The sequence below is a fragment of the Octopus sinensis genome, linkage group LG14, assembly GCF_006345805.1.
Source record: "Octopus sinensis linkage group LG14, ASM634580v1, whole genome shotgun sequence".
Classification (NCBI taxonomy): Eukaryota; Metazoa; Mollusca; class Cephalopoda; order Octopoda; family Octopodidae; genus Octopus; species Octopus sinensis.
This window is the reverse complement of record NC_043010.1, coordinates 48,863,914-48,878,913: the sequence shown is the minus strand read 5'-3', so window position 1 is coordinate 48,878,913 and position 15,000 is coordinate 48,863,914. Positions and strand designations below refer to the sequence as shown.

General features: G+C 35.0%; 1 protein-coding gene across 1 annotated transcript in view; it reads right to left on the bottom strand.

Moving 5' to 3' along the window:
* The window catches only part of LOC115219547, a 100,675-nt gene that overhangs the window by 41,856 nt on the left and 43,819 nt on the right, over nucleotides 1–15,000 (bottom strand). The window contains exon 2 of the mRNA XM_029789752.2: nucleotides 1,546–1,665. Coding sequence (XP_029645612.1) covers nucleotides 1,546–1,665 — 120 coding nt within the window. The remainder of the gene's footprint in view (nucleotides 1–1,545; nucleotides 1,666–15,000) is intronic.

Sequence of the window (15,000 nt, the reverse complement as noted above, 5' to 3'; positions counted from 1 at the left end):
ACCCTATGAGCCAGGCATGGCTCGAGAAGGAACAAACAATTTTGTGACCTATATAGACATTATATATATAAGGAATCCTCTAAATGAAATGTCTAAATGCCTGAGATGAGTTGAATTTAATAATTTCTTAACTTTATACAGAGTCACAAAATTTTGGCAGGAATTGGTTAGTCGATTAAATCAACAACAGTATCTCCGTTATACTTTATTTAATCTACCTCGGAAGAAGGAAAGACAATGTTGAAATGCTGAATTCGGTGTAATTTGAACTCAGAATGAGAAAGGCCCTATGTAAATATCGCAAAGTATTTGGTCCGATACTCTAACGATTCTTGCAAAGCCATGAAGTTATAATTTATTGGATTATTAACCTCATCTTTTAAATTTTAGAAGCTTTAAAATATCTATACGTATACCCTCTTTTCTCCTTTTTATTCCTGTCGGACCTACAGTCTTATGAGATCGGAACTTAATTGGATTTTCATGGTGTTTAAGTCAAGAGTAGAAGACTTCCACCCGCTGAACGGAAAGCCTGTCCGTCACAAGGATAATCCCTGGAGTCACTGTTTGTCATCCTTAGCTGAATGTATCGGAGCAACGTGAAGCGAAGTGCACTGTTCAAGGACACTTTGTATTGCCCAGTCCAAGAATCGAACCTACTGACTAATGACCATGAGGCCAACACTCTATACACTAGCCGCGCGCCTTCACAGATCTACAATACTTTTCACTTAAGTCTAGGAAAACTGGTGCCAGTTTGTGTTGGCGAAAATTAACTAATGATGTTCACGGGTTTGAATAAATCAGTGTGCTATGGGTGAATGGAACCTAATGTTCCAAGACTGAGCTTTCCAACTGCTGAAAAGTTTTCATTTCTCTCTCAGACGAAGTGTTAGTGTCGAAACGTCAGGTTGCTTCATCTTCCATTCCCAATAATCATGAGTTATATTATTTTTCAATCACTTTGGTCTTCGATCACCAACAGATGATTTATTCTTGGTTATTATAGAATACCAGAATGAATGAGAACTAGAAACATTCATTTCCAAACAAAGAGTCATAGTTAAGTCTGTGACTCTTGTACAAAGCGCATTAGGACATTATTACCCTTTGTACAGAAATACAAAAGTTCGAATCCAGTCAGGTATTTAAACACACGTCCAAGGGAAAAGGTATACCTGATGTTGCTTAGACATCAAATTGGAATTTATATTTGACTGCATAGTTTGGAGACTTTAATTAATCACTACAAAAATGTGAGGGAAGGATAATAGAATGTTTCTATCATAGAATGTTTCTATAAGGCTGGAAATTTGAAAGGGTATAGATGATTAAATCGTTACCTGCGGGACCTTTATTTTATCGAACTCAGAAAGACGACAGGCAAAATTTACCTTAGCGGGATTCGAATTTTTTAAAAAACCAAGAAGCGGAAAAAAAAATAAAGCAAGACATTTTGAACGATGCCCAAACGATTCTGCCAAACAATGGAATAATATGAGTATTAAATTAGAAATAAATGAAAATAAGATCAAAACGTTTTACCTCTGTAACATTTGACATCAATTTCTCCATCTTTGGTGCACAGTGCCTTTGCCAACAGCGCTGCGTTGGGCGATAAATGGTCCGAATCAGTTACATATCCGTTTGTCAAAACAAGGTTATCTGAGAAAACAAATACAGACAATACATATTAAAAAACAAATTAAAAACAAAAAGGTTTGTAGTTTGATGGAGTTTTAAGCATTTAAAATAAACTGTCGAAAAATATAGACAAAACAAAATCAGAACCGTTTCTTTACCATCTGATATTCTGTAATCATCAAGACCTCTTTCTACAAAAGATGCAACTCATTTTGTTTATTAATTTATTTGTTTATTTCTTTCAACCGAGTGGACTGGAAAAGTGCTTTGTCCGCGCGGCACAGTTTGGAAATTGAATCTACAATCGCGCAACGAACAGCTTAACCACCATGGTACGTAAGCTTCAATGTGAGCTGTTCTGTATGTTGTTATAGAGATGGATCGGCAGGTAGGTAGATGTGTTATATCTTAGCGGTATTTCGCCTGTTTTTACGTTCTGAGTTCAAATTCCGCCGAGGTCGACTTCGCTTTTGATCTTTTTGGGGGTTAATAAATTAAGTACCAGTTGCGTACTGGTTCGATCTAATCGACTGGCACCCCCCCCCCAAAAAAAAATTTCGGGCTTTGTGCCTAGAGAAGAAAAGAATATAAATCATCCACCTTGGAGAAATAGCTGTGTGTTAAAAAAAAAATTGGTATTAAAGCAATGGTTCCGGCTTCAGTCCCACTGCGTGGCACCTTGGGGAAATCTCTTCTGCTACAGACCTGGGCCCATCAAAGCCTTGTAAGTGGACTTGATTAACGGAAACTGAAAGAAGCCTGTCGTATATATATAGCTGAGCGTTTTTAAGCTAAATCTGTTAACGCTTCATTGAACACACCTGAAACGTAACACTGTTAAAACTTTAGCGTTGCTTGAAGTGTTAGTGCATCTCTTCTTTGTTCCTGACTAAAAATAGATTTATCTTTCATTCCGGTAACTCTTTATTGACATTTGAAATAGATAACCAAAAATTTCATATTGGTGTTGTAATGTTTTTCTTTTTTTTAAAAGGAGAAAATGCTGCAAAGACTTGCAAAAACGTTTGCTGTTTGTGAATCAACAGTTCGAAGGTGGTTTACGAAATTTAAAACTGGAGATTTTAACTTGGAAGATGATAGCCGCAGTGGAAGACCTTCAAAATCGGATTAAGATATTTTGGAAAACAAACATCGAAGAATACTCAAATACCACAACTAAAGAACTTGCAGAGGAGTTGGAAGTTTCTAAAAGCACGGCTCACGAATACGTAGAGAAGCTAGGATACATTTCTCGCTATAATGTATGGTTCCCTCACAAACTACCAGAAAAGAATTGCTTGGATCGGTATTCCGCTTGTAATACGTTTTTGAAACGGAATGAAAGCATGCCTTTTTTGAAACAACTTGTGATTGGATATGGAAAATGGATTCTATACGAAAACATAGTGCGTAAAAGATCTTGGAGTTTGCAAGACGAAGCATTTAACGATTTAGATCGATTCAAAATGTATCAATATAACTTATTTACTTCAAAACCAGTTAAATTTTATGCTGATGAAATATTTAAATAGGTTGATAGAGAGGCAAAGTCATTAATAATAATGGAAATTATTTCATTGAATAAAATTTATTGAAAGGTTAATGTTTATATCCTTTTTTACATATTAAAAATCGCTCAGAACTTCCCGATCAACCTAATATATTATATATATATATATATATCAATATATATATATGTTTATATATGTATATATATTATGTGTAATATATATATATATATATATATATATATATATATATATATATATTTATATATATTGTATGTATGTATATATATATATATGTTATATATTATATATATATATATGTATATATATATATATATATGTATATATATATATATATATATAATATGTATATATATATATATATATAATGTATGTATGTATATTATATATATTATATGTATATTTATAATATATATATGTATGTATGTATGTTAGATATATATATATGTATCTATATATATATATGTATGTATGTATATATATATATATATATGTATATATATATATATATATGTATGTATGTATATATATATATATATGTAGATATATATTTATAATGTATGTATGTATGTATATATATAAGATATATATCTATGTATATATATATATATATATATAATATATATATATATATAACTGTATGTATGATATATATATATATATGTATGTATATATGTATGTATGTATATATATATATATATATATGTATGTTAATATGTATGTATATATATATATGTATGTATATATATATATATATATATGTATGTAATATATATATATATATATATGTATGTATATAAACATTATTGGTGAATTGAAGAAATGGAGCTAACGCAGATTGAACAGAAATCGTTTATTTCATTCTACACGTGTTTCGAAAGGCACAAATTACCAAAATCCGATTGAATAATGGGACCATAATTGTGTCTTTCTCTTCAGGAGAAAAAAGGAAATCCGTTGGAAAAAACAAAACAGAACAGAGGCAGAGCAAAAAACAAATCGAACTGTGCTCCTAAGAAGCCCATGGCGAAACTGATTTCTGTTCAATCTGCGTTCAGCTCCATTTCTTCAATTCACCATAATGTTTTAATTTCATTATCCGCACCAACGCACGGTTGCACGCCAGATGGTTGTACCCCAACCGTGCTGTTCACTGCTGTGATTTTTTGCTACTAAGGTATCGTTAAACTTTTGATTAATCTACTACAAGATTATTCATCTTTCTATTTCACATATGTATGTATATATATAATATATATGTATGTATATATTATATGTATGTATAGTATATATATATATATATATATATATATATATATATATATATATATTTATGTATATGTATATATCTATGTACATATATGTATGTATACATATGTGATTCATCGTCAGCAATGTTTCTGTGGGGCTTCAAATCTTTCAACATCGGACAACCTCGCCCAGTTGAATAAGTCAGGGTTGACCGAGTCTCAGCTTGTTTCCCAATAATGTAATTTCTTTCTAATGTTGATATTGTATAGCTCCTGATCTGATCTGATCAAGGAAGATCTACGTACGACCAAATGCATGCATTTCAATAATGAAAATTCCATGTCATTTTCGTAATATATATCTAGAGGATTCAATTTGGCTTTCATGTTAGGGTGATATTTGAAGAAAATTTGCTTGATATTTATTGTTGGTTGAGTTGCTATTGAGATGCTTCGTCGTTTTCTCTTTACAATCGATGCAACAGTCGTTTTATTCAAATATTCCACAGAAGTTTTTTCCTTAATTAACTACGACAACACGGGTATACATTCATGATGTGATGTATGTCACACATAGAAATGTGAAGTAAAATATGAAAATACGGTGAATTGGTTAAATCTGAAGGGCACCAAACCAAATGTTGTACGAATCCTGCAGATGTTGACTTTGCTTTTATCATTATGAAAACAATAAAATCAGTATTAGTCTCGTTCCAAGGTAAATTTAACCGGTCGATCTTTCCGCCCCAAAAAGTACGACCTTATGCTTATGTTAAAAATTAACATAAATGAACACAGTAATTTCACTTATTCATCAACGAAATACCTTTGAGATACATACGGCTCAAAGCATATAGTCTCGTACCATTAGATTCATAAAGCCACTGTCATGTTTTACAGATATGGGGCGCTATTCATGCATCGATTATTTGTTATTCTAGAAAGGATTTTATACCAACAGGAGGTAAACATTAAACATGGTGTTGCTAGCCAATGCTGATCAAACCTTTAGAGTCACTGTTGAATACAGCTGTGAATTATTCATTGAAGGTGAAGTTGGTCAACTACTCACTGCTCGATTGATATGGTCTTTCAAAAGTTGAAGGCTTTGGTCATGTATATAAGATTCCTAGGCGGAATTTGAACCTCTAACTGTTTGTTTTGTCTCACTTAGCATTCTACAGACTGTTATAATTGAGTTTCCGTTTGAAAATTATTAAAAAATATTGTATAAACCCATAATACTTCATCCGTATTAATCGAACTATGTGTGATGCGACAGTATAGTTTGGAGTGTGGTACTAACAACCAAGATCGTTAATACTACATGAAGTTATCTGAAGTTAGATTACAGCAGTTTAGCGATGTAAAATGAATGTAGAAGGAGTAGCGTATGCAGATACGTCACGAAGTCATATATTTCTTTATTACCCACAAGGGGCTAAACGTAGAGGGGACAATCAAGGACAGATAAACAGATTAAGTCGATTATATCGACTTCAATGCGTAACTGGTACTTATTTAATCGACCCCGAAAGGATGAAAGGCAAAGTCGACCTGGGCGGAATATGAACTCAGAACGTAACGGCAGACGAATTACGGCTACGCATTTCGCCCGGCGTGCTAACGGTTCTGCCAGCTCGCCGTCTTCATAGCGAAGGCCAGTAGCATGTATGCAATCGAGAGCATGCTGATTGCTTATTACTATCATGCAGCATTTCAATGATTTTCCTGGATCGCTTAACTGTCGATTGCGACACTGAGAATACGAGGTGGTCATAGCTGGAATGTCTTTGAACATAGGTCACCATTTATCAGGGCTAACTTGGGATTTAACATCAACATCTTTAGCAATACGTAAGTATTCAGAGCTCTGATTTTTTTCTTCTTTCGGGAATCTCAATGAAAATGAAGAGCTTCTGGATGTGAATGCTTTCGGCTTAGAACTACTTAACTATTTAAAAGCCTTATGTATATCACCCATTAATAGTTTCAACTAATTAGTATGAACATTTCTTTTGGCCAGCTTCCATTCCCACATCAGGAGAATAAGTTGTTATTAAATCGTACAGCTTCCTAGCAATCAGGATGGATCCTAAGTTCATCGATAAAGAATTAATGATACACCTTGGGGTGTCTTAAGTTGTAGATGTTTACGTATGTACATATGCATGATTGTATTAAGCATGTATATATGCATGTATGTATGCATGCATGTATGTATGTGTATATATATGAATGCATATATATATGTGTGTGGTATCTGTACATATGTGTATCTATGCATGCGCATAGGTATATATGTATGTACCTGTGTAAGGACGTAGGTATATTTGTATGTCTTATCTCCGCAAGTACGTACGTATGCATGTATGCTTTATCTGTACGTCTACCAACTTACCTATCTACCGACGAACCGACTTACCTGCCTGGCAACCAACAAATCTACCAACCTACCTACCTACCCACCTACCTACCTACCTACCTACCTACCTACATATCTACCTACCTATCTACCTACCTACCTACCTACCTACTTACCTACCTACCTCCCTACCTACCTACTGATCTCTCTCTCTCTTTCTCTCTCTCTCTATATATATATACATACACACATACATACAAACATATATACATATAATTACACACGCATATTCACATACGTATACACATAAACACATACATATTTGTATATACATAGTCATATATCTATACAAATATATACATAATATATGTATGTGTCTATATATATATATATATATATATATATAATATATGCATAATATATGTATGCGTGTATATATATATAATATATATCCTTATTTATTTGTTTACATTTGCATACACCGACACTCACATATATGCACACATACCTTCGTGTAGAATCCATTATACTAACGTTCATGTACGTGAATATATAAATATCAATAAGCAGGGATTGAACTTCAATATATATTTGATGCGTTTGTAAAACACGCATCTTCCTTTCCACCTTGTCTATGGCGCCCTTTGACTTACCCATACATACATACATACATACATACATACATACATACATACACACACATATACATACATACATACATACATACATACATACATACATACATACATACATACATACATGCATGCATGCATACATACATACATACATACATACATACATACATACATACATACATACATACACACGCAAATAAATATATATGCACACACATATACACATACGTATATGTATGTATATATCAGAGTGTGCGCATATATATATATATATATACATACGCCACACACACACACACACACACACACACTCACTCACACACACATACATATATATATATATATTCACACACGTACATACATATCGTACGCATATGTGTGTGTATTATTGTCATTACATACACACACACATATAAATTCACACATTATGTGTATATGTGTATATTTACATATCGATAAATAGATAGATAGATACATACATACATACATGCATACACACACACATACACACACACATACATACATAAACACATACATAAACACATACATACATGCATACATACATACATACATATTTACATATATACATACATATACATTTATTTGTTTATATGTACGTATTTACATACATAAATGTATTTGTGTGTATATGTTAATTCATTGTGATGACGAATTAATCACTTAAAATTAAATCTAATTTTTACAGACTGAATAAATTCCGCCCCCCCCCCTTTTCTTTTCTTCTTCTCTGTCTTTCCATTTATCTTGTGCGATAAAGTGAATCGGTGATAATGTAATTCAGAAAAATATATTACACGGTTTATTTCTTCATGTTAAGTCAATACAGGATCTGTGAGACGACATAACGTACATAGAATTACATATTTCCAAACAACTCCAAATGAGTGATTAAGTCACACAACTTTTGGCAAGAGCAAACGAACGGAAGATACAACTGATGTACATAGAAACACATAGTCACACGCATTCACAAACACACGCACACTTACACACATATCTTTTATTTTTTTATCTTTTACTTGTTTCGGTCATTAGACTGCGGCCATGCTGGGGCACGACCTGGAAGGACTTGTAACCGAATGAATCCATCTCTGTACTTATTTTTTAAAAGCCTGGTATTTATTCCATCGTTCTGTTTTGCCGAACTGCTAGATTGGGGACGTAAACACATCAACACCGTTTGTCAAACGGTGGTGGGTGGACAAGCATAGATACAAAGACACACACACACACACACACACATGCACACACACACACACACTTACACACACACAGACACACACGCACACACACATGCACACACACACACACACACACACAGAAATATGCATGACGGGCTTTCTTCAGTTCCACTCACAAGGCTATACTAGCAGACAGCTGCTCCAGGTGTCACGCAGTGGGACTGAACCCGAAACCATGGTATTTGGGAAGCAAGCTTCTTACCACACAGCCACGCCTGTGCCTATACAGAAGAATATATGTACGTTAAAGATGAACATATGAATATATTTATGTATCTAAAAGATAAATATATGTACCAAGATATCAAAGAAATATCAAAGGTCCTTTCCGAGATATAGGTTCATATGGTCGGTTTCCCGGATTCTGTGGTGTATAAAATCCCTTGCTGGATGGGATGCCGGTCGGTAGTAGAAGTACTCATGTGTTTTTCAGCCGACTGGGCTGGAGCAATGTGAAATGAAGGCCAAAAAGAATTGCCCGGTCCAGGAACTGCAAGCACAATTTTACGATCAAGAGTGCAACGCCTTTAACTCAAAACTACGTGCCTTCACATCTACATGCCCAAACAACACAACAACAACATATATATATATATATATATATATATATTATATATATATATATATATATATATACTATATATATATATATATATTCTCTGCGCAGAAGTGGCTGTGTAGTAAGAAGCTTGTTTCCCAATCACATGGTTCCGGGTTCAGTTCTAAACTTTTCGTTGCTTCTTGCAGTCTCTTCAGTAGTCGTTGACTCTGTCCATTATCAGAGCGGCAACATATCAGGCATTGAAGCCATCCTCATCAAAATGCAGTTTAGATGATCAGGTCATCTGTCGCGTGATATCAGAATTACGAAGAAACTTCTCTTTGGCCAATTCCCAACAGGAAGATCAGTTGGAAGGCCACTCTTGCGCTTCAAAGACAAACTAAAAGTCAATCTGAAACGATGCAACATTCCTTCTCTTCTTGGGAAAACAATGCATCAGAACGCAGGACCTATCGCTAGTCCTGCTTCTCGATTCAAAAATTTGAGCAAAATCGACTCCACCACCGGGACCAACTTCGTGTAAGCATGAAGGCACGCAGGCAAAACACTGCTCCTCGAAATGGAAACCTTACCTATCGTTGTGGTTTTGTGACACGAAGCAAAGCAGGCCTAGCCGTCCACTAAAGCTTTCAGAGAAGTGCTCTAGCATGGCTGCGGTCTAATGATTAAAAGAAGTAAAATAAGGGAGATAAGCAAAGACATGCAGAAATATGAAGTATTAGCAAGTTTACATGAAGAGATGTGAGGAAAAAAAAACTCATCGAAACATTGCCACGGGGTGGATTCTGGTTGTACGTTTGACTCAAGAGTATGATAACCAAATCATATTATCAGAGACCCCCTTCGGTCACGACACAGACCATGGGATTGTACTTAGAAAGTTACCCTCCTAGACACAAGTCCGGGCGAGGTTGTTTATGGAAGACCAGCAGTCGCCCATGCATACCAGCCTCCTCTCTTCACGCCACCAGTGTTATCCAAGGGAAAGACAAAGGTCGATATAGCTTGGCACCAGTGACGTCGCAACTCATTTCTACAGCTGAGTGAACAGGAGCAACATGAAATAAAGTGCCTTGCTCAAGAACACAACACGCAACCCGGTCCGGGATTCGAGCTCACAACCTCACGATCGTAAGCTCGACGCTCTAACCACTGAGCCATGCGCCTTCACAAATCATATTACTGGTATTATTTACCTTATCGTTCTCTGAAAAATGCAAAACAAAAAAAAAAGAAAGGAAAAAGGGGCCAATAAAAAAAAACACCTGGTGATATTTTAACTGCAAAAAACTAGTTTTCACAAAACTACGCTCTGTGATGTATTTAGTCCCGCATTTCATTGTCTCAACAACCTCCTATCGCTCTTTATGTGTACAAAAGGATATCAATAAATGAATATATTCACGCGGAGCTTTTGAAACAGGAGGAAAGCATCAATTATTGAAGCTCATCCCGTGTGGAAACCTTTCCGGTGGTATGAATTGAAAATCAATTAGTAAGGAAGGGCACGATAGAAGAAATTGTATAAAGCAGATGTTCATGTTTTGCGATATTTTCTTACATCTATTAATTAGATTTTCTTTGTTTCGATCATTGAACTCTGGCCATGCTGGGGTACTAACTTTAAAGGTTCGCAGTCGATCATATCGAGTAGAGCACTTATTTTAAAGCTTGATATTTTTCTTATCGATCTTTGTGCGTCGAAGCGTTAAATTACAGGAATGAACACCTATCTATCTCATATCACAATCAAAAGGTCTAATGTAGCTAACATACTAAGAATTAAAACCACTGGGAGTTGACATTAGATTTTTTGATGGTGATAAAAATTGTAGCTATACTACTATCTCATGACCCCACCCCATTGTTAATCTCTTCCGCTACTCCAAATCATAGTCGGGGTATTTTCTCTCTAAGTTCATTCTGCTACAATATTACCAGCATGTAATTCTTTCATTCTCCAGTTCTGATGAAATATTTGCTAAAAATTATAATGGAGTATCCTGTATGTTGAAAATCCATACTATGCATCTGAAGATGGCGGTGTGTTTCACTATGATGTAATGCATGCATTGTTCGATTAAATGGAGTCACCTGAAACATCTGTAATGCACTACTTATTTGCTTTTATTCACCTTACTTCGAGATTTGTGGATAATACTGGACTGACTTGGTGCCTCAACTTAAGTACCTAATTCAACTGAATCTTAATTATTTCTTGTGACCCCTCTCTCTCTCTCTCTCGCTCTCTCTCTCTCTATATATATATATATATATATATATATATAATATATATATATATATATATATATATGTGATAAATAAAAATATATGCATACATACAAACATATATGTACGTACCTACATCTACATGTATATATACATGTATATATAAATAATTATACGTGAGTACAGGATACGACAATAAGACGTAGAAACGGGAAAAACAAAAAAACAAAAAACAAGAAAACAAAAAAAAACAGTTACAGGACGTGCTACACAAGGAAAAAAAACCCGTTATCAGCTGTCGCTAGTAGACTCAAGCATGTTTCGAAGGCAAAGACAGAACACTAATCCACTAGGCCTTCCTGCGAGAGAATTAAAATAAAATTCCAAGCAGCGGGGCAAAATGAGTACGAAATATATATATATATGTATAAACATACACACACACACATGCACATACACACAGATGGATGAATGGATGTGTGGACATTGATAAGGTGAGAAATAAAAGATAAAGAAAAGTGATCATTCAATGACAATTTCCTATATTGCTTATAACAGTTGAGGCGCATCAGTATATCGCTTCTTTGTAAAAATAAGAAATAATATAACAGATGTTTCTGTTAATCGCCACCACCATCGCCATCACCAGCACCACGTCTTCATCACAAATTTACTTATTTATATATTTATTTTTGTTTTTATCATCAACTGATGAAAGGAAATATGAAAAAAAACTGAAGAGATGGACAAACGACTTCAATGGCCGTTAAAGAATCACTATGAATTTTCGCAACGGAACACCAATCAGCTGGAAGATAATGGACGAGATTTAGTCGCAGTAGTAGTAGTAGTAGTAGTAGTAGTAGTAGTAGTAGTAGTAGTAGTAGTAGTAGTCATCGTAATAGTAGTGGTGGTGGTGATGTTGATATTGATGGTGGTGATGGTGGTAGTGGCAGCGGCGGCGGCGGCGGCGGCGGCGGTGGTGGTGGTGGTCGTCGTTGTGTTGGTGGTGATCGCTGTCGTAGTAATATTAGTAGCGCAAATTGTGGTAGTAGTAGTAGTAGTGGTAATGGTGGTGGTGGTGGTGCTGTGGTTGTAGAAGCAGGGGCGACAACAGCAGCAGCAGCAGCAGTAGTAGTAATAGTAGTAGTAGTAGTAGTAGTAGTAGTAGTAGCAGCAGCAAAAGAAAAAAAAGAGAAAGAAAAAAGCCAGCCACCGACTCACATTTGAACAGGAGCAACGTCAACAAGACGACGATAATGACCACCACCACCACCACCACTACTACTACTACTACTACTACTACTACTACTACTACGGCGACAAGGCGATAATTCCATGGGAATAAAATGCGACTAAATGGTTGTGGTGATATACTCGGAGATTAAGAAGAAAAAGTTGAAAGAACGATGATACATGTATATATATATATATATATATATGTGTGTGTGTGTGTGTGCGTGTGTGTGTGTGTATCATTGAACTCAAAATCTGAAGTGAAGTCACCTGTATGAGATCTTTAACCGACCGTTTGCTTATAGAAATAAAGAACTCTTTGTTTCTGCCTAAGGAATTGTAATGATGCCATATGGTTATATTAATGGAAACAATAGTCTCAGTAAAAAAAAAATAAAAATAAATAAAAATAAAAGTAAAAATAAGAATAAAAATAAATGAAGCGGACAGAAAACAGTAAGAAGGCTTCATTCGGTAGCCGATAGAAACTTCTTCCTCACCATTCTGGCCGGGTTTTATGGTCTGTACTGTTTCGTGTAATAAAACAGTATTTGTTGGCCATAAATGTACGCTTTTCTTTATCAAGGTTGCACAATTTTAAGTGTTCATACTCTTATATAACGTATATCATTTCGTTTATAATTTCATTCGAGTGGAAATATTTCTGTGCTATGTATTTGTGTGTGTGTGTGTGTGTGTTTATGTGTGTGTGAATGTACGCACACAGACACACACACATATACATACATATCTACATAAAAAATACGTACATTCTTAGATACATATATACATACATACATACACACATTTATACATACATGCATATATACATACATACATACACACATGCACACACACACACACACACACATACACATATGTATTATTTTGGGGAACATTGGATTTCGAAGCGCGTCACTTCAAGCTATTTGATATCATGTACTTCGAGGTTCAATGTCCTAAAAAAGAACCATTTTACGAAGTCTCGAAAGTTTTTTTATGTTTAGGACGTCGATAAATCATATATATATATATATATATATATATATATATATATATATATATATATATATATAACACACACACACACACACATATATATATATATATAGATATATATATATATATATATATATATATATAGATATATATGAAACAGCGCTAGTGTGTAAACATTATCGGACCCACATACTCAATAAACAAGTAACTTTTTTCGCCGGTAGGCTGCGATTTAACGCAGTGGAGATGACTCTCTCAAACCACCGGGTATTAAAACACTTAAAAGTCATAGACAAGCGCGACAACTCACTCCAGATCCCATCCAGGGGCGATGGACAAGCAAAGCATATATATCGAGTATACCATCGAGCAAACCTTATATCTGAAATATAAAAAAAGAGACTGTTATATATCCAACAGAGTTGCTCTCATCTATCCATCACCCACGAATGAATATGACTTGGTAGCATGTACCAAACTTGGGATTAGTGCTGCCGGTATGCTGCGGCACACTTGTGTGCCACGAGACGATGCAAGTTGTGCTGCAATGTAACGCGCACGCGAATATAATTTTTTCTTTCCTATACTTTTAGTTATAGTTTTAGTTCAAATGTGCCGCCGAATTTTGAAAAGAATATAAATGTGCCGCAAGTAAAAAAAAAACAAAAGGTTGCGGGGCACTGTTTCAAGTGCTTGGATATTGATTAACAGATAAAGACACTCTCTTGAGTCCCCCGCCCCTTTTGTCTCAGCGGCACATCCAGGATGTGACAGCTGAAAAGAGAAGGTGCTACACCAGCAGTCAGTTGGTCCTGATTTTCAGCTGAGTAGACCGGATCTATGTTATATAAAGCCCCTTCTTCAAGAACAAGATATCCTACTCGGTTCAGGAAATGATCCCAAAACCCCTAACATTAGGCTCCAAGTCTTCACATAGAATTAGAAACACTACAATTAGTACTCACTATTCATCATTAGTTAACCATTAGATTTAAATGATATGGTTAACTGCCCCCTTAAATGTGTGCAGCGGGTAATAACATACAATCGATAAATAACAACGTAAAAAATTACAAAAATGTAAAGCAAATTATACAAAAATTCATTAAAGTCAGGCTATTTCATGCTATTCTAATTACCACTACAGATAGAAAATTATACAAACATGTCGATGCCATTTCATTAAACTATAGAAGCAAGTGAGAACATCCTAGAAATCACGACACAATCTCTTCAACTTATTTTCTTTGCCTAAAGCCATGACTAATGCACTATTTATCGTTTGCATT